This window comes from Platalea leucorodia, assembly GCF_965183815.1.
Source record: "Platalea leucorodia genome assembly, chromosome: 4".
In the NCBI taxonomy this organism is placed as follows: domain Eukaryota; kingdom Metazoa; phylum Chordata; class Aves; order Pelecaniformes; family Threskiornithidae; genus Platalea; species Platalea leucorodia.
Window position 1 is genome coordinate 9,033,319 of NC_138826.1, and position 27,492 is coordinate 9,060,810.

At 40.2% G+C, this 27,492-nt stretch overlaps 1 protein-coding gene across 1 annotated transcript in view; it reads left to right on the plus strand.

Moving 5' to 3' along the window:
- GFRA1 (GDNF family receptor alpha 1) overlaps positions 1-25,760 on the plus strand; it is a gene marked incomplete at both ends in the record, with an annotated part of 143,730 nt that extends 117,970 nt beyond the window's left edge. Inside the window, 2 exons of the mRNA XM_082311231.1 lie at positions 23,496-23,552; positions 25,599-25,760. Of these exons, the coding sequence (XP_082167357.1) occupies positions 23,496-23,552; positions 25,599-25,760 (219 nt within the window). The remainder of the gene's footprint in view (positions 1-23,495; positions 23,553-25,598) is intronic.
- Between the last annotated feature and the right edge of the window lie 1,732 nt (positions 25,761-27,492).

Sequence of the window (27,492 nt, forward strand, 5' to 3'; positions counted from 1 at the left end):
AGATGCTACAAGGCTGCAGTTAGGGGGTTTAAAAATATAGTGAAGGAAGAAAAAGCAAGAAGTGATTGATTAGTATAAATTGCCATAGAAATAAATATAGTAAGGGAAGAAAGAGCAGGAAGTGATTGATTAATATAAATCGCCGTAGAAATGAACAAATACTAACCTCCTGGGGTTGTAAAATACAGGGCACTAACCCAATCTGCCAAGAGTGTTGCCGGCTGAGCAGTTTTTGATATATTTTTTTCTGACTTGTTCAGAATGGGTGTACAAAAAACGAGAATACACTAACGGCTTTGTCACTGTGCCATGTTCTCCTGCACACATGCAAACCTCGGAACTGGAAGGGTTGTGAATGCTTAAAGAAAATATGAGATACTCTTTGTTTAGCTGTACTCAATATTTGTTTTGCATAGCTGTTGAAGGTTTGGACTTCTAAATAATTTTTGTTTCAGTGGTGCTGTTTAGAAATTGTTCTTCATTTCAACTTACCATTGCTCCAAGAATTTACAGATCTCCCATTGATGCAGAGAAATGTTAATTTCTAATATATGCTTATTTTATGTTTACTTTTTATTTATTTATATATTTATTTTATTTTTTTAATGTTTATGCTTATTTTATGTTTACAGATGCATGGATTTGTGTAATATACTCCTTTTTCTATCCCTAAATTAAATCAGTACTCCATCTTTTCTAGGAAGATGCATAACTTCATCAAGCATCTTATAAACACTTCTATAAACCTGGCTTCTATCAAAGTTTGCTAAACACAGAGAGTAAATAGTGGTTAGTTTTATATAAAATGCTGGATTCAAGTATTTTTTGAGGTGCTTGACATCTTGCAAAAGATCCTCAGCACCACATAAAAATAATTTATAAAATAGTGTGAACAAAAAGGAAGATGAATGCCAACAGCATGCTCCTTATACAGGCATATTTTATTAAGTAATTGCCATTCCTATCTTTTTTTATGATAGCTTCCCTCTAATGTTTCTATTTAACTGACATATTTGTTTATCCTTCATTCTCAATCGTAACTTTAGTTCAGTACACTAGTCAAAAAATGGTTATGATCTTTCAGTCTCACGTTCTACCACCACTGCTTGAACCGTCATGTTGAATTATTTGAAAAGGACAAAATAATGAGTTTGGATGCGTACTCACACCATGTATTCTTCAAGAAAAATGCTGCTTCTACATTTAGGAGAGATGGATGGAACTGAAAGATGATAATGAAATAAACTTCAAGTGATAGATTAGACTAGATTAGACCTATTGTTACTACGTCATCAGGAGAGAGAAATAAAAAACTAAGGCTTTCACAGTAGGTTTGCTATAATATTTTAGAGGACGTTTTGGACAAGACAAAAATGATAGAAGTCAAGATGGTTAAGGACGTTTAAGTCTAAATTTATGCATCGAAATCTATCAACTCCCTAGCTGGTTCTATACTTTGTTTTCCCACGTTTGTTATAAATATCTTGCTTTAGTTAACCTTAGTTCAGCATTCAGAGGGAATTTAAGGTTTTTGTGCTTTTGAAGAAGTGTCAGTAGTGGACGTGTGTAATTGAGATACATAACCCTTCAGACTGAACGCAAGTACTTTTCAGTTGAGTCCGGTATGTGAATGTCTTTGTACTCTCAGCAGCAAAATTAAAAAATTATGAGATAGGAGTTAAAAAGCTCAAACATTTTGTGGGGAACAAGGAGGAAAAGAGAAATCTAGATACTTAAAGATGTCGATTCTTTCTATTTGCATCTAAGATTAGTGAGTGTTTAGAACAGATGTGGGTCATATTGCAAGCTGTTCTTCCAGAAATTCATGTAATTCCACATAAACTTGGGACTTTAAAAAATACCTGTTATGGTAAGTCTTAGGACAAGAACAGGAGACGGGGCTCAGTTCTCTGAGGAGACTGGGGCTTTAACATGACTCTCAGACTGCAAGTGACTGTGCTTTCCCCTTGTAGGTCTGTCTGTTGCAGGTCTTCAGCACTGTGTAAAGATCTGCTGATCTGGTGTTTGAAGTACTGTCTATACTTATTTAATGTAGCTTCCCATGTGCTAAATATTATTACTATAAAACATTGTGTAGGTGTTTGGAGAGGGTTAAAAGCTTCAGTGTAGTGTTCTGAGGATCAAGACACAGCGGGTGTGGAGCTTCATGGACTGGTAATTGGGCGGTGGGTGAACATCAGCAGGAAACACAGGCAGCATGTAGGTGTGTTGTTGATGAGGGGATGGTACAGCTGCTGAGATAGTACGCTGGAGTAGAGACAAAGGGAACTTGATTTATCCCCTGTGCACCAGTATTAGCTCACCCATATGCCTCGCACCCTCTTTTCCCCATCCTTTCACACAGCCTGTGATCTTTCGGTTCCTTTTTCATTTTGTGAAAAACAAGCACTGTCCTTTCAAATGCCCAGCCTGCTCTGTCCCTCGGCAGAAGTTGTCCTTGGACCTTTTCCTCCAGGCATTGCAGCTATGCAGAAAGTTATAGTCTGGGGCAAAAGATGGACAGGAATATAAAACTCCCAATGCTGTTCCAGAACAAAATTTAAAAAAATAGAAAAAAGAATATTGACTAAATGTTTCAAATGAAAAGATTTAAATTTACCTTCTGTACTTCCAGGATTAGTTGACATAATGGGGTCAGCCTGCTGGTACAAGTGATTTAGAGAACACCTATTGGCAGCTTTTCTTCTGAAAAAGCAACATCTTTAATTTGCTTCAGTAGCAATTCTGTTGTACTTAAAGAAGTCTTGTGTGCTTTGCATGTTCAGATTAAAATCTGACAGCCAGGGATAATTTAAAGTTTCATCTTTAATCTTACACTCCTAAGTTGGGGAGCACTAAACAAAATTCTGTATTTTACCAAAACAGAGACTTCTTTGTCCATTGATTTCATTGACATTGATTTCAGCGAAGTTTAACCTTGTTTGCTGAAGCAAACAAGGATTGCTTTTGCTGGAGTGGGTCCTCAAAAAATGTGGAAGTATAAAATTCCCTGAGACTGTATTCATTTACTACATGTCTCATGCACCTTTCAGACAGACCCAGAGAAGGCCAGGTCACCATGAGCGAGGGACAGGTTGGGTTTTCAGTCTGTATGACAATCTCGGTGTTCACAGGCAGGAAGGCGACGGGCAGTCCACCTGAGTTACTGTGCAAACAGGGGACGTCAGTGGCAAAAGGCTGCTTTGCAGTGCACGTATACATACGTATGTACTAATGGTATGATCATGTAGACTGCTCCCACTCAGAGCAAGGCTGCATTGGGGTTCTTCACCATCTTTGCCAAAGAATTTCAGGACCACACAAGATAGATAATTTTCAAGCTTGTTGAAATCCTGCTGAAGTTAAAGATCTGATTAATACAGCTGATTAATTTCTGAGTACAGAGAGTTTTTTGCCTCTCTTTTGAACATCAGAGGAACAGTTTGAGGATGTAGCCAAGTATCATACCCTATAGGCTCAGATGTATCATATTAGTGTCAGCGTTGCTATGAGACATCAGCCATCAGGAGTCAGTAGAAAATTGTTCTCATTTACCAGCCTTGGTTGAACTTCTTAGTTGAACATTGGGTCCTCTTGCAAGATCAGTCACAATTTGTGGAGTAAAATACAGGCTAAAACTCTCCGACAGTGTAAGTCAGCATTCTCTGTTATTATCATCAGAGCTACACAGTTGTACACTGGTTAACGTTCAGTCTCTTTGGCATGTAGAGCTCTCTGTAAGACTGGACCTTATATTTAATGATCAATACTCTGATGAAACATTTTTAATGTTGGAAGTTGGGTATAATAAACTTCTATTACTGAAAGACAGCAAAATGGTTTATTTTGCATATTAGAATTACAGTTTAAATTATGTTTTTTTGATTAGCATGCTTTTCATTATACCAAAATATTGTGCATGCATACTGCTGGAGAGCCTAATACTTCAGAATTATTTCATCAATGATAAAATATTTTACAGTTCATTTAAAAAAAAAGTTTTAATAGCCTGAGCATCTTTAGTGTATTATAATAATACAGCACTTTATAACAGACTGTAAAACTCCAGACTACACTTTTAGGAATCATGCAATTTTGTTTTATAGTTTAATAATTGTTCAATTGAAAATGAGTATGAGGTTACTAAAAACCAATTTAATGACTTACAAATCATAGAATCATAGTATAGTTTGCGTTGGAAGGGACCTTTAAAGGTCATCTAGTCCAACCCCCCTGCAATGAGCAGGGACATCTACAACCAGATCAGGTTGCTCAGAGCCCTGTCCAGCCTGGCCTTGAATGTTTCATGGGATGGGGCATCTACCACCTCTCTGGGCAACCCGTTCCAGTGTTTCACCACCCTCATTGTAAAAAATGTCTTCCTTTTATCTAGCCTAAATCTACCCTCCTTTAGTTTAAAACCATTGCCCCTTGTCCTATTGCAACAGGCCTGCTAAAAAGTTTGCCGCCATCTTTCTTATAGGCGCCCATTAAGTACTGAAAGGCTGCAATAAGGTCTCCCCGCAGCCTTCTCTCCTCCAGGCTGGATAACTCCAACTCTCTCAGCCTTTCTTCATAGAAGAGGTGTTCCAGCCCTCTGATCATTTTTGGGGCCCTCCTCTGGACCTGCTCCAAGAGGTCCATGTCTTTCCTGTGCTGAGGGCTCTAGAGTTAGACACACAACTTTATTGAAATGAACTACACACCTTTACAGAAAACTGAAATTTCTATGGACAGATTATAGTCCTCATCCTCAGAAAGAATTTTGAAAATTATTGGTACTAAAAGCAGATGTAGCATTTGCAGTGTTCCCCTAAGCCACGGCTGACGTTCCACATCAGTATTCTCTTTTAGGAATACCCACAAAAATACAAAGTGCGAGAATAAACCGGAATCAGAAAATTGGATCGCATCAGATAAGCCAAATCAAACTATTCATAGTTCATGTTATTACTTTATGTGGTTCTTCATCATATTAAATGTATTCCTAATGTCAGCCAACTTTAGTTCTCAATCAAATATCTAGTCCATCATGTATTTCCCTTTTAAAACAGATAGCTCGCTATAGCCTGCAAAAACAGCCATAAAATGGAGTACAGTATTATAATTTAATTTTAAGGCATAACTACTACTAATAAAAATTCTAGGTCATTGCATTGTGATGGTAGATGTTTAACCATATTGTCTTTGGAAGTATAGTTCATAATATATTGTGCATTTATGGGACTTGACAAAGTGCTTTGTTTAAGACATATTGTTTGCTGTTAGCAAATACGAGGTTTTAGCCATGACTCTGCTTCCATTCATACTTGTGCAAGTGAAAGTAATTCTGGTTATGCCAGCAGGCTGACCCTGTTGCAAAGCAAGTGCAGGCAAAAGTGATCGGGCCACCAGGTTTCTAATGGAACAGAGAACAAGAACAGAATCCTTGAAATCGTTAGTACTTTTTTATTTTAACTGGAATAGCTTGCAGGAGTCCTACTTATTGACCAGAATCCCATCATACTAGCTGTTCCACAGGCTCATAATGAAAAGGTACTCCTGATCTTAAAAACGCAATGAATTAAAGTTATATTCAGTGAAGCTACAGTATCACCTCATAGCCTTTATTTATTCTGAAAACCACATAGTGTATTTGAGTGCTCTAGAAACAATAAATATTTTACTATTGTAAACTATGTTAATGCACTATGTTATCCTCAAAAAGTATATCCACAGAGATACATGAGGAAAACCAAAGTAAAAGACTGGTACAATCTCAGATAATTGATGCAGTTGCCAATACAGAGATGTTTCTTTCTAAAGTATGAAAATAGCTGGGCAGTTGCCAGAATTGATCAAAATTTAACAAATAAAATCTTTCTTTATCAATTCTGCCATTTTTGCAAAGAATTGTTATTTGCTAGGCAGGCAAAAGGATTTCACAAGACTTTTAGAATTGAAATGTATTTTTAAACACTGTTATTGAAGCAGGTATTGATGTTTTTGTTTTGTAGTGTGACGGTTGAAGACAAATGACAGCGTGGAGGCTAAATAATTTAGGATAGCAAAGCACTTTAATCACAGATGCATACAGTTTTACGAATTACATGCCTTCTCCGTCTCATGGGTGGATGGTGCAGGGAGCGTGAGAAGTCAGGGGAGCAGCATAGAGATTTGTTGCACAACCTCGTTGTTCCGTGGGGGAGAAGGCTCGCTCCCAAGAGGGACCCTGATGCGTTGTGCACAGTCCTGGTGCAGGGTCATGAGGTTTCCCTCATCAAAAGAGATGTCTTTTCCTGCTCCCTGAAATCCCCAGAGGTTGGAGAGATGGTCCCAGATCCTGGAGTAGGGTCCCAGAGTCTTCCCAAAATCTTTGTTCCCCAGTATTTTTATGAGTCCTTGGGTATATGAATGGGTAGAGAAGAGCTCACAGATGACTACTGCATTCAAATTGCACTATAATTCTCTGATTTGCTGTCACCCTTGTTGGCTCTTGCAATCTGCTTGTTGCAGACACTTCTGGACATTTTTGCTCTTCTTAATGATCAACAGGTTGTTTGCATAGATTAGCTATCTATTTCCTAGAGCACATCAAACCTATGCTGTTCTTTGGGACAAGTAGTTGATCACATTTTGTCTACTGCTACAGCAAAGTGTTGATTAAAGTTCACTGTCTTATGCTGACAGCTCTGATTTATTTTCAGCCCAACGTAATTTTAAAGAAGACAAGAACTGGGTAGTATGCAGAAGCAGCTGCCCTGTTGTGGTAGGTCCTGAGCAGTTATTAGGCAAACAGAGTTCTCCACAGGCCTCAGGAGACTTGTGCACGTTTGTCTGTTTCTTAGTAGTTTCAAGTGTTCAGATTGCCTTGTTGCTGGTTTTAGATGAATCATTATGAAGAATATAATAGAGTTAAAGCATTTGAGGAAGGTGTATGAATTTGAGTACTCCAGTGCTCAGAAAAATAGAAAGGATAACCTGATGTTACCCACCAGATGAAAATGGGCTTGAAAGCATTTACCATATTCTCTCCTTTTATGCATCTTGCAGAACATGCCCGTTGTGGAAGTGGATGTGGCAGCTTTGTTCATCCTCTTACACTCAGTCTCATGGCAACATTACTTTCCCTGGCACAGAACTGTAACCTTTCCTCTGGAGGTCTAAACATCTCTGTAGTAGCAGCGAAGAAAATCACACTGCTTGTAGAGAGAGAGATTCCTTTAAACTCATACACGGATAGCAGATCTAAACACAAAGATCCTTTTTAAACATCTTCCTGTACCCTTGGAAACCCTCCCTCTTGGAAGTAATAGAAATTCAAGAAATATACTATTTATCATGGAGGAAAGTTCCCCTTCAGGAATTGATAGCCACAACTAGTTCTGCCTATTTATGTGATGTGACTTGTTAGACTACTAGTCTCAATTTACTGGCATATCTACTCCACCTCTGAAACCTCACTTCCAGTTAACTATTAGTTTTTATTAGATCCTTTTCCTATCTGTCCTCTCCTCTTTTTTTTTTTTTTTTTTTTTTTTCTTGCAGATCCCCTCTGTAATCTTTGGGCACTCAGCTGCCTCATAGACTTATTATGATATGAAATTTGTCGGTATATATTTTTCTATATTCCTTGTGTCTGATGTAATGGCTAAATGCAGATTCAGGGGGAAAAAAAAGGACTGTACAAGACTGAGCAGGAGGGATGTTGAGCCCGTATGGCACAGGGGGAGTCACCATGCCATCACTGGCTTGGCTGCCTTGGAAGCTACAGTGGGCAAAGGGGAAGGGGCTGGGGGTTGTGGCCATACTGGGGTGAAATAAGAGATTGGAGTAGGTCTGTGTTTTGGTTGGGGGAAAAAAGCCTGAGGCAACCCTGCTTCCTTATCCTTGATTAAAGAGGATGCATTGCCTTCCTCTGCCAACAGCAAACCCAAGTACATGAAGTATATTTATGCATATAAGGTCATTTAATTTGAGTCTAAAGAGGCAATCACATGACCTAATCAAATTTTGTTTATACGCTTGTAAAAATGGAATAACTCCGTTGTTGTGTACATTGCAATTATCCTTAAGTGTATGTTGTAATTATCAGTTACTCCTCAGATATATATACATCATTCTTTGATATTTCTATGTAACCCGTAAACTAATGTTCTTAAAAAATAAACTACCCAGGCTTACAGTTATCATGTGGCAGATATGATCAAAAGCATTTCAGTGATAATAAAGAAGATGTTTTAGGAATAGTTTCTTCCTTATAACCAGCAGCAAATGAAATATAGAAAAGCCCAATGGAAATTAGAATACAATAGTAAGTAATCATTCTAAATCATACATTGATGACAAGGCAGCATAGCTGCAAAAATAGTATACTTTTTGAAGAGCTAAAATTCGAACATTTTCCATAGCATGCCTAAATTTTTCAAGTAGTCAAACCAAGTTTATAGGACAGAAAATTAAACACAGCCTTTTAACCAAATTGACTAACATATAGTCTTAGTAAAAAAAAAAAAAAAAAATTAAAGTTAACAAAACATCTGAACATAATTATATTTTTGTTCTGCTTTTAACCTGTCTGCTCATTTTACTTATAGTCTTCACTGTACATTAGTAATCAAATACTGGAAATAAATCACACCCTTTATCTCCTATTACTTTTTATCCCTATGACTTCTAATCATCTCTCTTACCTGAATAACAGATCTCTATGTTACCCACAAACCATGTACTCTACAGCATTTTTCAACTTGCTGTTGAATTCCAGAACATGAGATGCTGTCACCCATTTCAGTACCTTGCCTTCAAAATCAATAGGAGTTCAAAATGTTTATTTTAGTCTGTACTTTGGAGGAGAGCCTAACAATTTCACACTAAATTGTCGTTCTAATCAGTGGACTTGTCCTAATAATCCTACCTCAGATTAAGTCCTCCTGCATGCTTAGCTCTTTCTGTGAGCCACAAGTAAACAGCCTGACTGTTGTGCATAATGCAGGATATTTTTTCATAGGTGCACTCAGCATGTGTCCTAAAGAATTATAGGATTATCCTCCCTCATGTCTTTCTTAAAACAGAATTAGGTATTCAGGGCAGTAATTTACTAAATACTGCATTACATGGTACTACATTATTTTTCCAGACTGACATTCTGAGAAGCCTCAAGTTGCCTCTAATTCAAGGCTAGATATGCATTACTACATGCACATAAACATTTGGATGTACTGAATTCATGCTCAGATTTGAAATGTGTGCATTCAAATTTGTTACATACATGGCAGGTAAGATGTGTACCAGGTAGGATCTAAATAGCCACCTGCAGTCGCAAGTACCTAATTTGTACAGAGTTGGATAAGTGGGCATATAAAATAAGTGTGCACAGATGAAAGCAAAGCAGTTACAAATATCTATGAAAACCGACTCCTAAATTTGTGTCTGCGCAAACGTAAAAAAGTGGTTCGATCAGAACTTTTCTGATCACCAGTGTTTACTATGTTTTTTACAATGGCTTGCCCTCCTCTAGGAAAAGTAGTGCATTAAAAGTTGTATGTATCCGAGTTAAATTCTTGAAGACCATTATATAGTGAATTCTATGTCAGTATGCTACTCCGCACACTTCAGTCACATATGCGCTGTAATTATCTGGTTCTGAGGGCAAATTTAGGGATCTGTTCCTGCAGGGAACTAACTGCCTGTATACAATTTCAGAAGTCAAATGCAAATTCAGAAGGAAAAATTGTCCCTTTTTTCATACTGATTTTGAACTTAATTAGTTTGACAAATTCTTGCAACCATTTGCAGAATCATGCTCTCATCAAGAGTTGGCCTAAGCCCTCTTACTTTTAATTAAGATTTCCTGATTATTCCTAAGGATTCAGTCACGGTTATTTGCAGATGAGAAATTCAGATTGTTATACGCACAACTGAAAAAGTTTAGATAAAAAACACACCCGGTCTATACCCAGAGAACAGCTTAATGAGGATACTTAGGAATCATTAATTAAGCAGAGGCTTTTCACCTTCAGGCTGATGGCTGAGATACAATGTTGTATTCAGTAGCAGTACAAGTCTTTGGTAAGTGCCCTTAGTAACAGAGCTCTGCTCTTTGGAAGCTGAACTGATGGCCCTGGGTCCACGTCACAGGGACAGCCCCTAAAATACAAGTCATGCTGGTTCATGTCAGTGTAACAGGAGACTGGACTCTGGTGTTCCATGAACATTTAAAGAGAGCAACTGGCAAAGCTGCAGCTCCAAATAATCTCCAAGCCAGTGAGATGCATCTGCTCATATATGCTCTGCAAGTCCTCATTCATCATCTGCTGCCCTTTGTTATGTACAAAGCCTGTTGTAGTGCAATTATGTTCATCCATGCACAGCATATCAGAAATGCGATGTCCTCTGCTGTTCAAGTGCTCACTGAGTGTGAGCAGCATAGTGATATCCCAGATCCCTTTTAATCGTGCTGCTCTCAAATACTAGAGAGACTAATCCCATTTTGGCCACTGAACATGGCATCTCTTCAACCCATTAAACTCACTTCTCACTGGGACAGCTTTAGTGCATATTAGTGCATACACGTTAGTGCAGTATGAGTGCTGGTGTGCATATGCAGCCTGTACATGCAGTATACATATGTTAATATACAGTAGACATAGTCTGCATTATACTAATCCCTCATCTCTAGTAATGCTGTCTTAGTTCTGACTTTCCACCCACTGGTCTGGAGGTAGGAGTAACACAAGAAGCCATATTGTTGCTGTAGTCGACACACACCCAGATGTATTTTTTTTTAATTCTTCCTGTTTGGAAACTTGATGACAACGTTATTGACACTGAAACTTGCTAGGAAGACAAAGCTGATGCTTGCGAGTGTTAGATGCATGAGTAGGTAGATCACAAAAACCACCCCTCACTTGGTGCTGTTTTCTACTTGCCTCAGCTCAGTCCAGAACTGTTAATAAAACTGTTATGTGTTCAGGGAAGTATTTGCTGCCGACCATCATCAATCAAGATTCTCTTCAGATAGCACTCTTAAGATGTTTTTCTAGGTGAAACCTTCTAATCTCTCTCTTGAGTCCCACTAAAGGATGTTAAAATTTGGTAGCATAGGGCACCTTCAAGATTTTTCTTGTACGGTTTGCAATGGAATTAGAAAAATCTGAGGATATAGGAGGACTGTTGCTTTTTAACAGAGCAGCTCATCTCACAGAAAGGGAAATGAAGGGCATGGGGAAACATCCTGAGTGCCTTGCGGTGTTATAAACCTGCATCCCATTAATTCCTCAGTCTCTTTGACAAAGTGCACTGCCTGAGGTGCAAATTAGTGCCACTTTTGTGCATTGAACCTGTCCTCTTAAGAGAAGAAGTGCTCCAGAAACGCCTCCTCATTTCAAAATTACTACAGAATAGTTGTCAGTATTGACCTGAGCTAGATTAAACTAGCTACCTCGGAATACAAGGCTGTATATCCCATCAATAATCCCCTGAACTACCCAGTCTGCCACAACATAATACTTCAAAAAGTAGGCAAACTACTCACAATAAATCTTCAAAATCTTCTTCCAGTTTAGTATGGAAACCTTACAAAATATAACCAAAGTGATCCTGTTGATCTCTATTACTTGCATTATTAGCATTCATCTATTTGTATTTTCTGGCTTACTAAATGTAAGCATAAATGTAAGCCTTCTGTCCTTCTGTGAATGATTTGTGTGATGAAACAAAGCAGGATCATATCCTCTGAATACAATTTTGCATAATCTGATAATTATTTGCATAATCTGGTTGTTATAGGCTCAGATTTGTTTTAATAGGTTTATAATTGTTAAATATCTAACATTCACCGTACTTTTTGTGTCTAAGAAATCGTTTCAGTGATGGAAAAAATTTCTCAGCAGTTCTTACTGAGCTCAAATTCGACGCCATATTTGCAGATGATATTAGGAAGTTACTTTTCATTTTAACTTGCTGCTGCCAGGCCAGTGGAAGAATCTGTAGAATCATAGAATCATTAAGGTTGGAAAGGACCTCTGAGATCATCGAGTCCAACTGTAATTCCTGTTGGTGCAGTGGGATCAGGGCAGTAAGAATAAGGCACCTTTCTAATAAGGTCAGGATTCTGCAGACACAAGATTTTCTCTGCTTTTTTGAATAGCTTCATCAACGACAGTGTAACTGTTGTGCGTGAGAGCATCGTTCATGTGTAAATAATGGATATAAAGAAGGCCACTATCATATCATGCATTAAAGTATAGTCCACTATAGTATAGCCCATGAAAGAGAACTAGTGTTAGGATTTCACTACTAGTACTTTTGAGAAGGGATAATTTTTCTTTCCTTCACTCACTTCAGCAGGGGGAGAATGAATGTAGGATGTTACATCAAAGTCTCTCGCATGTATTGAGTTTTAAAATCCATACTGTAAGAGCCTTTTAATAATGTTTAGGAAGCTGACAGGACAAATCAAAGTCTAGCTTAGCTAATGGAGATCTGTGGACAGGACCAACAGGATGTTTATTTTTTTTCAGTCATGACTTAAATCTGTTGAAACATACGCTTGTCATAGAAAATAAAATGACAACAATCAAAATTTTATGATATTAATTCACTTTTAGAAATTAAAATGCTATCGGAATTTATTAATCAGGAATACTAACCATGAATTTGAATACCTTTCTGCAGAAGTATAAAGACATATATTCTAAAGAAAATAACAATAATCATAGACACAGCTAGCAGCTATGCTTAAAGTTGAAGTTGTCTTACATTTCACATTAAAAAAATCCTGTGTTCAGTGACTTTGAACTTTGCCAAAACATTAACTATTTGGGTGAAATTTTTCATGTTTTGTGTGTGGCTCTGGATGAATTCCTGGGGAACAGCTACCTGTCAAAACCACAGTATGGCTTAGCCTGGTTTTGTTATAGACTCACTGTGGTGGGTTGACCCAGGCTGGACGCCAGGTGCCCACCAACGCCCCTCTGTCACTCCCCTCCTCAGCTGGGCAGGGGAGAGAAAATACAACGAAAGGCTCCTGGGTGGAGATAAGGGCAGGGAGAGATCATTCACCAATTACTGTCACAGGCAAAACAGACTCAACTTGGGGAAATTAGTTTAATTTATTGCCAATCAAATCAGAGTAAGGTAATGAGAAAATAAAAGCTAAATCTTAAAACACCTTCCCCCCACCCCTCCCTTCTTCCCAGGCTTAACTTTACTCCCAATATTCTCTACCTCCTCTCCCCGAGCAGCACAGGGGGATGGGGAATGGGGGTTGCGGTCAGTTCATCACATGTTGTCTCTGCTGCTCCTTCCTCCCCAGGGGAGGACTCCTTACACTCTGCCCCTGCTCCAGCGTGGGGTCCCTCCCACGGCAGACAGTCCTCCACCAACTTCTCCAACGTGAGTCCTTCCCATGGGCTGCAGTCCTTCACGAACTGCTCCAGCGTGGGTCCCTTCCACAGGGCGCAGTCCTTCAGGAGCAGACTGCTCCAGCGTGGGTCCCCTGTGGGGTGACAAGTCCTGCCAGCAAACCTGCTCCAGCCTGGGCTCCTCTCCACGGGGCCACAGGTCCTGCCAGGAGCCTGCTCCAGTGCAGGCTTCCCATGGGGTCACAGCCTCCTTTGGGCATCCCCCTGCTCCAGTGTGGGGTCCTCCAGGGGCTGCAGGTGGATCTCTGCTCCGCCGTGGACCCCCATGGGCTGCAGGGGCACAGCCTGCCTCACCATGGGCTTCCCCACGGGCTGTGGGGGAATCTCTGCTCCGGTGCCTGGAGCACCTCCTGCCCCTCCTTCTTCCCTGGCCTTGGTGTCTGCAGGGTTGTGCCTCTCACATATTCTCACTCTTCTCTCTGGCTGCAATTGCGCAGGTTTGGGTTTTTTCCCCACCTTCCTAAATATAATATCCCAGAGGCGCTACCACCGTCGCTGATGGGCTCGGCCTTGGCCAGCGGCGGGTCCATCTTGGAGCCGGCTGGCATTGGCTCTGTCGGACACAGGGGAAGCTTCCAGCAGCTTCTCATAGAAGCCGCCCCTGCAGTCCCCCTGCGGCCAAAACCTTGCCATGCAAACCCAGTACACTCACCTTGGTAAATTTGATTGATTGCATTATTTAAAAATAGTCTTTCTGATATTTTTATTCTGAATGGTATTTTCAGTGCTAGAAAGGAACATGGACATTGAGGCAAGTACTGCAGCAACTTCGCTAAAATTACAGCCCTGCCAGTTCTGGTAATACATCTGTGCACCTGCAGAATTCAGCCACAGGATTATAGGATCAGGGAGAAAATGCTTTAAATTTTTATTTCAGTGGCACTTCTGGAGAGCAGATTGTGCCAAAAATGCAAAATTCACCAATTAATCCAAATCACAGCTGTTCAAGGTTGAATTACTTTAAAAGAAAGAAACCAGCCTCTAAATCATGTCACGATTTAATGGGACTCGGGTACAGGCATAGTCACATAACTGTGGATGTAAGGGAAGTAGTACACTGGGCTTGAAATGTGTAAACAAAACTGAGGAGGGGAGGGCATAGCTGTGTGATGGGCACCTCAACTAGGTGGGTAGCTGCTTCTACCTTTCTCTGCGAGGTTACTTTAGTATCTGCAGCCTTTGCTTTTCTGAATCTGATCTGAATTCTCTCAGTGCCAGGAGGCACACAAGGCGCGAACATCGTTCTTCCACTTCGATCGGTCCGCGGCTGCGTGCTCTGGAGTCCAAGGGCCACAGCGCGGTCTTCCGTCGGTTTCCCCCTCAGGACACGACCGATCCAGCTCCATCTCCTCCTCCTCACTTCGTTACCGATTTTCTCCATCCCCGCCATTTCTGATGCTCGTCGTTTCTGCAACTTTTTTTTTTTTTTTTCTTCCGGGAGGAGGTAGTTGGCCTCCTGCCCAACCCCCATGACTTGGAGGGCCAGTGGTTTTTCTGTCAGGGTGGCCTTCCCTTAGGCTGCGTTGGTTTGCGGCACCTTCTTCAGTTTTATCCGGTGCACCCTGCAGAGAGGGATCCCCTATCCACCACCCAGGGGACGCGCCTTCTAGCCGTGCAGCCCCAGCCAAAGTAGCGTTTGCTTCTGCCTCCCTGTAATTGCAGCGAAGTGACTTGTTATCTGAAGTGTTTTGAAACCCTTCGAAGGCTTTCTGTGTTTTCTTTCTGGCGTAACCATGCCAGTACTCACAACATACATGTGCATACGCATATGGTTAATAAAGAGAAAAGTCTTGAACGTTTTTAGTCACTTAACCAAAAGCAGATGTTTATGGTCGTTCTCTTCCCTTCCCTTTTAAAATTTATGAGTGAACGCGGTGCTCAAGAAACCAGCAATAATATCAGTTGCTTAATGTTGGCATAGCAGGAACAGAAGCTTCCTGTAACGCTCAGCGCTCCAGGCCTCGTGCAGACTGGTGTTCAAGTAAGCTTGCCTGATCTTTCCTTCCAGCTGCAGAACCATAGGACCGCTGGTCCTGCCGCCTGAGTGCGGAGGCAATGCATGACCTTGTTTTCTTAATCTCTTCCACCTGCTGACAGCTCAGAGCTGGATGCCTCATGAGGCCAACCGATGCGGTGAGCATCCCTACTGAGCTCTCTCCCTGCAACTCTGCTTTTGGCTTTGGAGGCTCTCAGGTTTTTCTTAGCAGAGTCCCAGCCACAGACCGTCCTGTCATCTGCTCAGTGTGAAGGAGAACTTGCCTCCAAGTAACAGGCGTAGTGCCTGCCTGCCTAGCACGGAGCAGCAGACCGCAGCTGCCCTCCAGCCAGCAGCTACCTGCCAAGGCACACCTGGAGGTGTGAGATGCGGTGTAGAGGCACTGTAGCTGCTTAAGTATGGTGCCTCTTTTCAAGGCTCATTAGTGCAGTGCAGGCCCTGTGCTGTTCTGGCTGAGCTGCTTTTAGTCCCTTAGTAGCCGTGGCTGACAGCTGCTCAGGAGTGTTTACACCACACTCCAGTGCACCACGTAGCCCAGTCTAATAGGGGAGGTAGGTACTTCGCCTGCTGCCAAACGGAACAACTTTGTTTGCATATTTGGACACGCAAGGGCACACACTCCAGCCTGGGGAAGTGTTGTGGGATCCGTAGTTCTTCAGTGGCTTACCTTTGTTCAAAATTAAAAGCTGAGTATGTCTTTTAACTGGGATTGTAATGGCTTTGTGTTCCTGCTGCTTTTCTTTAGATGCTGTTCAGTGTGCAATAGCCAGATGCTGCCTGTAACTGCTGTGTATGGCACTGGGTTGATAGCTGTGGTGAATCACTAGGGAAATGGGTTTTAATAGTAAAACCCCAAACATCTCAACTTTGGATTACATGGCTGTTCAGTTTTATAACTAGAGGAAAAAAAAAAGAAAACCTAGGCAGCCTAAGCCGTTGAGGTATTAACCTAACAAAACTTATTCCGTCTATGCTTTTTAGTATTCTGTTTTTTCCTCTGTCTTTCTTAATGCAAAAATATTTGCTTGAGGCAAACCCATAAGAAGACCATATTTGGAGAATTGCATAATATCCCCTAAAAATAGGAAGCAAGAATCTAGGACTATAGAAATTCATTTTACTCAGATAAATGACTGACTGAACACGAAAACAAAATTGTTAGCAAGTTACTGTACTGCCATGAGAGGTAAGTCAGTTCAGTTGTCTTGGCTGGGTGTCATATTTTGTGCTGTGCTCACTGGGAGACTAATTGCTTGAAATAAATATTTGAAGATCTCTGTGGCTGGTCCTTATAAGCTGTTTGATCAGTTTGGTGTTTCTGCTAGGATCTCTTTTTTATAAAACCTTTAAGATTGCTATTAGGAAGTTTTACATGGCCATATTGTCCCAGCCATGTAAGTGCAGTGAGAGATGGGGCTTAATTAAGTCTCATCTTTACTAACATAAGGATCTGGGAATGGTCCAGCAATATGGTACAGGTCATCTTTCCTTCTTTCCACACTTGTTTGTGCTCATTTTGGGAGGTTACTCCCAGCCCCCTCCCTTGACCCCCCGATCAAATTTTCTCTTAATTTTAAGATTGAAGAGATTGGAGGGAGGAGGTTTTTCTCTATCTGTATTGCACGTTATCAACTTCTAGGACCATTTCTCAGATTTCTGAAGTGATGTCTGCTGCTAAGTGTATTTCCATCTACAACTCTCAGGAGACCCACGTCTCTGCACTGGACACCTGTTAGACCAGAGCTAATTTGATCTGTCGTTACCCAGTGGCCTGGGGAAGAGACACTGTTCCCAGCCCGCCTGGCCCTGTCCAGAAGAGCCTAGGCAGTGCTACCTCCTTGGTGACCAAAGAGCTGGAAAGCCGGCTTTAGCAAAACAGGGACCTATATGTGTCCCAGCCCCTCTTCCCAAAGGATTTCTCTTGCCTCCCCTGTGGTGAAGTCTTTTCAACCCCCTTTCCTCCTGAAGGAATGCGTGGAAATGATCTCAGGAGACACACCATCCTTTTTTCCCTTTCCTGACCAGAAGACAAACCTCCCTGCTTTGAGGTTGCCCTCTGTCCCTTGTTTCTGGTGCTTAAGTACTCAAAACCAGCAAGAATCTATTCATGTTGAGGGATAAGGGGACTTTTTAAATGCCACGCGTGTTCCCTTAAGAAAGCCAGAGCTTTGTGAAGGTGAACTAGGTAGATCTGTCACTGCGCAGTGTCGCCCACAGAGCAGCTGCCTGCTGGTTTTGGGTGGGGCCTGACTCGTGATTTCTGAATGCTTGAACTGGCAAACCAGAGGGTGGCTGGCCCCGAAGGCAGTCAGGGCGTTCTGCAGTGCTCAGGACTGCCTGGGTCCACCGCCCTGCCCAGCTGGGGCAAAGCAGTGGGGGGAAAGCCAGACAAGACCCCTGTAGGAGAATGGGGACAAACTGTGTGATTTTAGGACAGGTACAAAGCTGTGGGGGACAGGAGCTTAGGGCTGGGAGGTGATGGGATCTGAAGGGATTGCCTGATAAACTGTTCATTGCACTGCACTGCAGCCTGCGAAACTCTATGTGTGTTTCCCCAGAGCATATTTGGGCACAAGGGGATAATTGGTTTGCTTTATTTAATGTCTCCCAGCTGAAAAACTTGTGATTTGATTCTTACTGTGCTGGGTGTTATCTACATAGCTTTGGAGACTAGTGCCAGCAGTGTCTTGGTAATGCTTGTTTTTAAAAGATACTTTCTTCACACTACAAAGCAGGGTGACAGCACTGTAGTGCTTTTATGCAGAATGATGACCGATAATTTCATGCCCCAAGCTTGTATCTTGAGGGCTGATTCAGCACAGGAAAAAAAAAAAGAAGCAGGAAAAAAAGATCTGACTTCTTTTTTATAGGATTGTGCAAAGCTGATTGTTTTTATAGCTTAAATAGCTTTGCACCCTGGCTGTACGGTATGGGTTTCAAAATTACTCTGTGCTGAATTGGATCCTTATTTTAGTGGCCTGTGTCTCTCACCTACACTTTGCCTGTCTTCCCTGTTGAAAGTTATTTATACTCCAGCATGGCACAGTAGTACTGTGCTAATAAGAAAATACTATTGACAATTGTGATAGATGCTCGCAATGCTTAGTGAGCGCAGAAGAGTTAAACTGATTACATTTTTACAATCTGTATATTTCTCTGCTTATTGTGTCCTGTTGTTGGAAAAACAGGTTAGTTGCATAGTAAATCTCTCTAATCAACACAAGAGAAGAAGAAAAAGAACAAGCGCCCTCATTTGTCACAGCTACTTCAGAAGCGTGGTCATTTGAAGGATGTATTCTGGGAGATTTGTCTCTCTTCTTCAGAAAGGCTTGTTAATATGGGCATAACTAACCAGGCGTCTCAGGAGAGGACAAAGGCACACTCATTAAAATTAGCTGAAAAAACAACCCACATAACAGATACCTATCGTAATGATACTTCTGTTGTCTGTAATGTCTAAGCAATATGTTCCATAAAGCACATAAGGCCCAAAGTGTGTAGCTAACAGAAAGGGACTGGTTTCTGAGTTGGGATGCTCACTTTGTGCCTGTTTGCATTCAGGTCCAATGTATTCAGTTCCCTTTACATGCTTATCCTTCCCTCCCCTCCCTCCAAATTAAAGCTCACCTCTGTTTGGAGCCATCCCTGGTCAGACCTTTTCCTTGCTGTGAGTAACATAGATACGCGTGCTGTAGTGGATATATAAAAATGGCTGGATGACAAGCCATAAATAATGTGTGTACTGACTCCTGGTGAGATACCGCTGCAGTGTTTAATGCATTTATTAACCACGTAGTGCTGTGATTTGTAGAAGCTGGATGCATAATTGCAAGACAGCATTTCTGTCTGCAAAGGATGGCGGTAGAGGGATTTGGGGGTTAGGAAGCAGAGAGTTACTAGGTTTGGGAGGATCTTACCGTGGTTATTAGGTGCAGGACAAGAGAAGATTAGGTTAGGGTGTGTCTGAGCAAGGACATAGGACTGAACTCATCTAGGAGCAGGATGGATTCCCATCTAGGATTAGAAGGGAACATTGAGGTCCAGAGAGTCCTGTGTCTCGAGGAGAAATACCTCTATAAGCGATATGCCTTTCTCCTTTCAGAAAACCACTAGCTCCTCTGCTGCCCCCGATTCTCGTTTCTTTCTAGGAAAGAAATAAGTAATATTCTGCTTCTGATCATGGAGTTTTGTCTTTTCTGGACATGCAGTTGGTTTCTCTACCAGCTCTTGACTCAGTCCAACACTTTGAATATTAAAAGCTGAAGGTTGCGAAGACCAAGACAAGGCTTGTGTGACCAACGTACAGGATAGTGAAGAGCTCATCAAGAGGTGCATGAATATGATTATCTCTAAATATCATCTGTTGCTTGTGCTACCACAGTGATAAGATTCTCTGTAAAAGCAGATGTTCATTTTTACAGAATACAAAAGCTTACGTGAGTGCAAGATCGTTGGCAGTACGGGGGCAGCTTTGTCAGAGTAGCCCACATTACTGAATTACAGTTCCCTGCGAAGCCGGGGTGAGTGTCAGCCCGTCTTACATAACTTTGCTGTACAGTCAGAGGCACGTCACAGCTGAGTGTATAAGTCATTAGCAAATGCTATCTTACCTCAGCAGAAAAAATCTCATACCTCTTTCCATATGTTTAACCAGTTTTTTTAAGCTGCCTTTTTTTCACTCTTTTTTTATTATTTTTATCAGCCCAGCCCTGCTTGTGTTTTGTTTAACGACAAAATTCCCATAGATCTTTTTGTCACCAGATAGGAGCTTTATATTAAAATTCAAAAAAATACAAGTTTGAATACAGACTTATTAGCCATTTGTGTGTGCTATTTTACTCCTGTGGAATTACGTACTTCTAGCACATTTGAAGGTACCTTCTTGCCTGTTTGTTAGGCACGTAGGAGACCCGAGGTGGGGGTTGGCAGTGACTCTTTGGCATCTTGCATAATGAACAGCTCTCATTTCCCAAATTTGTTGATGGCATAGATATTCCCTGTCAGAATTGTCTGCAGCTGTACGTGATGGGCACACATTTCTATTGTTTATTTTTTTAGGATAATGGAAGGAGTTGTGAGGTAAATATCTGATGGCTGAGGATATCCTTCATAATTCAAATGCATGGCTCCCAGTCTGGTTGTATTTCCACCAAGGCTACGGGCATAACTTCCAAGCCCTGATTTTTTACCTCTGATAAGGTGTTCACTCACTGTAGCAGAAATACAGCAGTTCTGCTACATGTAGAGTCCTTTCTGCCCAAGAGTAGGGTGGGAAGAATTTTCCCCTTAGGTTGTAATTACAGGGGACACACTTTCTATAGCACTGTCTTCAACACATAGGTGTTTTTTTTTCCCCATTACTTGTGATTTAGTGATGCACTGTTGTATTATAGTAGTGCAGCCTATGCCAGCATTTCCATTATAACCCGTTTTTACAGGTTTATAACTCAACAGTAAAAACGTACTCTTCCAATTTGAAACTTGGCATATAATGTCTCATCTCATCTTCAGAATGATAGTTTTTTCTTTCCCTCCGGCTTCCCCCACCCTGTATTTTTAAATGGAAGATATTGTCCTTTCTGTTTTGATAAGAGAAAAGCCTGCTTGTTTATTAAAATTACTTTTCAATTCTAAGACAGGAGGACTTCATAATAGAGGATGCATGTGAATAAGTGTTGTTGATGTTAGAATGACTGCATTAAGTATATGGATACAGAGAAGTATTACCTTCCAAATGAAAGCTAGGGAATATTGATCAAAATGATTGAAAAGCTTTTTTTACGTTGATTTTGTTTATGTTGATTTTACCCTTAAAATAGTGTTCTCAAAGGTAAATATGTTTTAGCTGTTGCACTCTGTCAGGCTGAATGAAGTCAAGGAAGGCTGCATATGGACAAAATAATGATATTTTTCTCTTTTTTCATTTGCAAAACACAATACAGAAGGAACATAAATTCTAACTTTGGTGTTGAGACCAACTACCAAGAGTAGACTTGTAGTTAACACAGTGTTATGAATCCAAAGCAGGCATAAGCAGCAAAGCACAATGTTTCCAATACACAGATGCTTGTGTGGACTCGGAAATTTAGCACTGAATGACAAACTAAGAAATACGAGGCTTGTATGATCCTTACAGTTTACACTGTCAAGATCTGAACCTCTGAACCTGAGGCCTCCTCTGAAGCCTCACATTCCAATCCAATGTAGTATGGGTGTTCCGGATATAAGAAAATCAGGATTGAAATCCGGTTTCTCCTTCTTTACCCGTCTCCTTGGAGCCAGCCATGTAGGAGTTGAAATCTGCCCAGCTGCCATTAAAGGAAGTTTCCTGTCCTCTCTGAATGCCACCGCCACTGCAAACACAGCAGGAAGGCTTCACTGTGTTGCTTCTTGTTGTAGCGAATTTATTTCCAGGCATTTCTTTTTCCATTTAGATAGTTAAATTTATGTTTACCATAACCACTTTAATGGTACTAATTAGAAGAAAGGGTATGTAAGAGAGAGATTTCACTGAGGTTGTTTATTAATGAATTGAGCTATTATTTTGTCATATATTTGAAAACTATCAACATATATACAGTATGCATTCTTACTATAGCTAAGCTGTCTTCCTCTTAAATCCCAGCTGTTTTAGTTTTTCAGTTGTCTCTAATATATCTATTTATAAATATAAAAGTATAAAGAAAAGCAGGGAATGTGCTTCCTCATGAGAAGTTCAGTTCCTTCATTTGGATTCTAAAATCAGTAATTAGGTCAAAGAATATTTTATATCCATAGGCAGCACCAATGGCTCTCAGATATAAAATAAAATAGCTGTATGTGGAACTGAATTTTTTGAGAGTATAACATCAGAATGCTTAACACTTCCTCGCATCAGCTTCAGTCCAGTCCATCCCTGCCAAAACCAGTGGGATTCTGCAGTGTACAATGAACACAACACAGTGAGATTCAGATCCTCATTTTTTGCAGGAAGTGAATTGCAAGTCCAACAAAACTCCCAGGAAGTATCAGACATGCTCAGTGCAGTCAGCAGTTTCTGTGTGCAAATCCAGGTCTTCTCTTGTAAGACTTGATTGTACATTTAACACTGGTGGCTTCTATAAAAGAGTGCTGTTTATGTTTCTGGAACATACAAAGAAAGAAATGATATTGAGAATCACTGAAGTACTTAAATCAACCTCAGCACCATTTATTGAAAATATCTTCAGCCCCATGGGGATTGCTATTGCTATTATAGAAAAGCAGAAAACTCCCAGCCCAGTCATGTTTGCTTGAACAATGGAAATATTAACCACCTTATGACGCTAGACAGAGTGCACACTATTGCTTTTATTTTGTATGATGCTGCCACCAGGAATGTTTCTTTCTTGAGTCAGTGTGGAGAGCACACAGTAATAGCAACAGAGGGATGCTCATCATAAGACATGGCTGAAGATAGAACAGATTCATTTTTTAGTCTTTGATCATCTAAAATATTCCTGCATTTAATAATATTCCATCTATAATAATCAGTGAACGCAATGTAAACAAACAGCTCAATTTGAATTACAGGTATATACTTTAAAAGACATTAAATGTTCTTTTTGTAACTTTCTAGAAGAGACTGTGGCAGCCATGCAATGTATTAAAATTATATTTATATTTTCATAATAATACATGGAGAAATTTCAAGAATCATTAAGGATAAAATACTCCTGTGTTGTATATTTTCCTAGAACTGAGACATACGATAGATTTTTTTGTTGATATGCAGTGGTATTATGGTAATTATTAACTGTCATATTTCATTTCTTCTCATGAACATCCAGCACAATTTTAAGGGGCCAGAGAACATAACATGTTCTCAGCAGCTGATGGCACTCACCATTGTAATTACTAAGTACCCTTAGCTGACTGAAGTTTTGCTGTAAATTCAGATCAGAATGTGAATGTTACTGGAAAACATGCAGTTACATTTGGAGAGTTTATTTGCTAATCATGTGCAAATCACTGTCAAAATTACAGGAGTATGACAACCCATGCAAATTTCTCTAATTGTTTTGTGCTGCTGTGTGTATAAATTGTACAGGGAATAATTTTGCATTTGTTCATAGGCACAGAAGAAGCGGAAATCCAATGAATCTGTAGATACAGAGCTCTGTCTTAATGAGGTAAGAGTGTGGGTCCTGTATGTTTCACAGCACAGATGTCTCCCATAATATAAAATGTTCAAAGTCTGTAAAGATTATAATGGGTTTACCTCACATTAAAGTCTTGTCAGTATTGTTATGTTTGGATACCATAATGTATTAAAGAATGATCTTACTCAGAAATCTGGAGCTGGGCTCAAAGTGGCCTCTGCTGACTTTATATTTTAATAGCTGTGTAGTACATGTTTAGGCAGATCCCATGGTAATTACCATTGCACCTAGTGAGTATAATTAGTTAATAATCTGCGGGAACACAAGATGATATGGCTTTTAACAAATACACAAAAAGATACTAGACATCATTCTGTGGCTAACAAAAATGACCAGTTTAGGGCATGAGATGATGTTCACATCAGGAGATGCGATGCTCCTACATGAGGAGACAGATTGACAGCCCCAAGAGACATGAACCTCCCAGTGCTGTTTGAGTAGTCTGCTCAGCCTGACCTCCAAGGTGCCCTTTCAGACGTAAACATTACATCAGTTTCCATGTCTGTCAGTCCATATCCTTTGTACCGAGTCTCTCAGGAAGCTTAATAATTAGTGATGTACATAAATTAATTTTTAAAATGTGGAAGCACATAGCGAGGGCATTGGAGCAAGGCAGCTGTACTGGCATAAGCCACCACGTGGATGTGAGCATATCTTTCGGGTTCTTCTTCACCAGTCCAGATTTGCAGTTCTTCTAAACAATGACAATTCTATAGCCCATTCCTAATTCTTTAGATTTGATTAAGAATTTCCTGTAGATACTACAGTGAAACCTAATAACATGTGGGGGAATAATGCAGTAACATTAACAGATCTGTTGACATCTTGTGCTGGCTAAAAGACCTTTCACAAGAAGGTCCTAGTAACTGTAGCTTACCATAAGAACTGCTGGTCCATCTTATTCCATACTCTGTCTGTGACAGTTTCCAAAAAGCAGATGCCAGGGGCTGAGTGTAAGAAAGCATATTGTGATAATTCCCTCAATGCCTCTACCACCTCCAACAGTTTACATCTCAAGGCCTTCCAGTTAGCCAGTCCTAGCAGGCGATCGCGAAGTGAGGGAATGGCATGGAGATTTATCCACGAACGCCTTCCTGGCTCTGTAGAGAGTCATTCCGGCAGAAACTGATGCTCTATTCTTATTCTTTGTATCTGCTCTTCTGGGTACTTCTAGCTTGTGCCTTGGCACATTGCCTCTCCAGGACAGGGGGAGGCTTGTCCCCTCTGTAGGGTCTGAGCAACTTTGTATGGAGTAGGTTGGACTTAAGGACCTTAGAGGTCCCTTCTAGTCTAAATTGTTCCGATTCTGTGATTATACCTGTTTCTTTGGTTTGGTTTTTTTTTTCAAATGAGGATGATAAGCAATGAGAAATATTCCTGTTGCACCTCCTCCTTAAATAGCTCACTATAATCTGCCAATCTGTATTGCAGGTGCATACTGTTTAATTATTAGTAGCAAAGAAGAAAAAGAATGTAAATAATGCAACAATTAAAGGAAAAAAGGCGTGAGAAAGATAATTTTTCATAAGCTAGAAACCTGTGTCTTTTCTGATCCCGTGGATTAGATTTTATCTATTGTTATCCAGAAGTAACTTGTTATCAAACAAAGGTGTTCTGTTGACTGTGCAGAAGTTGCAGTTTCTCTGTGGGTCCTGTATTTGCTTTTTAAAATAAACTGGCATCATAAACACAGATCGTGAAAAAAATTGCCGTACTTAGCAAGGGCAGGTTTACACATGGAACCATTGCTAAAGTAGGGATTTTTTAATACTTTCTTCTTGTTTTTTTTTTTTAATTGTGCTGTACTGGTGTTTTTATCCTTTAAACTGACTTTAAAATACTGTTATTTTAACATCTATTTTTATGCCTTTTGTATCTTTCAATCTGTGACAGTGATATATAGGTAACAGTGGAGGGTGGACATAAGCAAACAAAAGATGAATTTCATGATGTAGATTTAAATATTTTGCAATGAAAATGTGTAATGGTGACCAAGGAAAGTATTGTGTCTTGCAGAATGCTATTGGGAAAGACAACACAGCAGGAGTCTCCACCAGTCACATATCTTCGGAGAATTCGCTCGCTCTTCCTAGAAGCTTCTATCTAAGCACACCGCTCACTCTGATGACACTTGCACTCTCACTCTGTCTGTTCCTAAGCTCATCAGTCGTCTTGTAGCTGCGTTACAAAAGGACGTGTAAAAAAAAAAAAAAAAATTCTGTTTCCTGTCCTCTGTTGTTTATCTGGAATTCCAGGTCTGGGAGCTAAGCTGAGGCACTCCTGCTAGAACAGTTTCAGTCAGCTGGAATTTTTTTTTTTTCTCTCTAAAAAAGCTTCTTGTGATATTTAGAGGCTTTGTGAAATACTTGGTGCAGTGCTACATTCCAAACCCAAAAGGCTTTTGGGCATGCAGTGTTTTAAAGAGACAGAGTGTAAATTTGCCTGTAAAGCGACCTGGTTGGATTATTTTAATAATGATTATTTTGATTCTGGCTTTTACCTGAGAAGGAGGATGGCAGTTTTTTTAAGATCCTATTTATCTCATTGAATGGTTTTGGTTTTCAAATTGATTGAACTTCAGACTATCAAGGATGCCAGGCTTTTGTCTAACGGTGAATGTTCTCCCAGAGAGTGGACTTTATGAAACTTCTTCATTTGATAAATTGTTACTGATGTTAAACTCTTTCAGTGTGTTAGCATTTTCCTCCTTAAATGTTTATGTACTGTAAGTGGTTCTGCATTCCCTGCTGAGAAGCCATTATAATTCACATACAGGTGTAATGTACGTCTTTCAGTTAAATTCTCATAGAGTGTGGCATAGAACTTTCTAACAGTACATTTATCTTTTAATTATAATAATCTAGCCTTAACAAGGGTGAAGATTCTTTAAATTAACAAGCAGCAGCCATTGTGAAAGCTTGAGAAAGACACGTTTCTTTAAATTTGAGGGTAAGCAGTAGAAACAAGTTTTGCTACAGGGTTTCAGCTGTACAGTCCATGGCCTTCTATGCTTCCATTGTGATAATATAGCCCAGTTATTATACTGTTTGTTTAATAAAAATTACATACAATTTATTTGCTCTATTAAAACAACATTATCTGTTTATACACAGCTGATAACGTCAGCTCAAAAAAGTTACAGGAACTTCATGCCTTACTTCTCTTATCACAACATTGTTGAGGGAAAAGAGGTAGTAGGATGTCATTTAAACTGCGTTTTATTTCTTAGATTGCTAAAATCAACACAAAAGGGTGGTTGATCCAATTACAAGGCAGCGTCATGCACACTCACCCATGTGACAGGCTTTTCTCACCCTGGTAGTTCCTACTGCAGACCTCGGCATTGCTGACATGATGAACTGTTTGCCAGACCAGTTCCATAAATTGTTTTAATGGTTTGCATGGCAATATTGCCAGTATACATGATTTGATCGCTTTGATTTTCATTCAGTGACATTGACAGCCAGTGCTGGCTCATGATGATTTTCTGCGGCATCTAGAAGGAATTCTTTAAAGCTTTAAATGTCATCAAATAGGCAGCATTTCTCCTAAGGGCTGTCTTTATACCTTACTGTGATGGCTTGTTGACTGTTACAGGCAGTTATGTCTAAATGATCAACAGTAATCAGTTTTTGTTTCTAGTGAAAGTAGAAGATACCTTCACCAAGCAAGGAGTTCATCATGTTGAATTTACAGATTTACATTGAGACTTACACAATTATGCCCAGGCCTGCTCTGAAATGTCCAGATCAGTTATTTGCAATACAACTATAAGGTGCAAATTACTGTTTTATAAACTGCAGTGAAGTTTGGGAGTGTGCAAAATACACGTCTTACTAAGCGATTATTAAACCTCTTGACAAGTTCATCTTTTGAGCTTTTTCTTAGCTAATAATAAACATTTTCATAA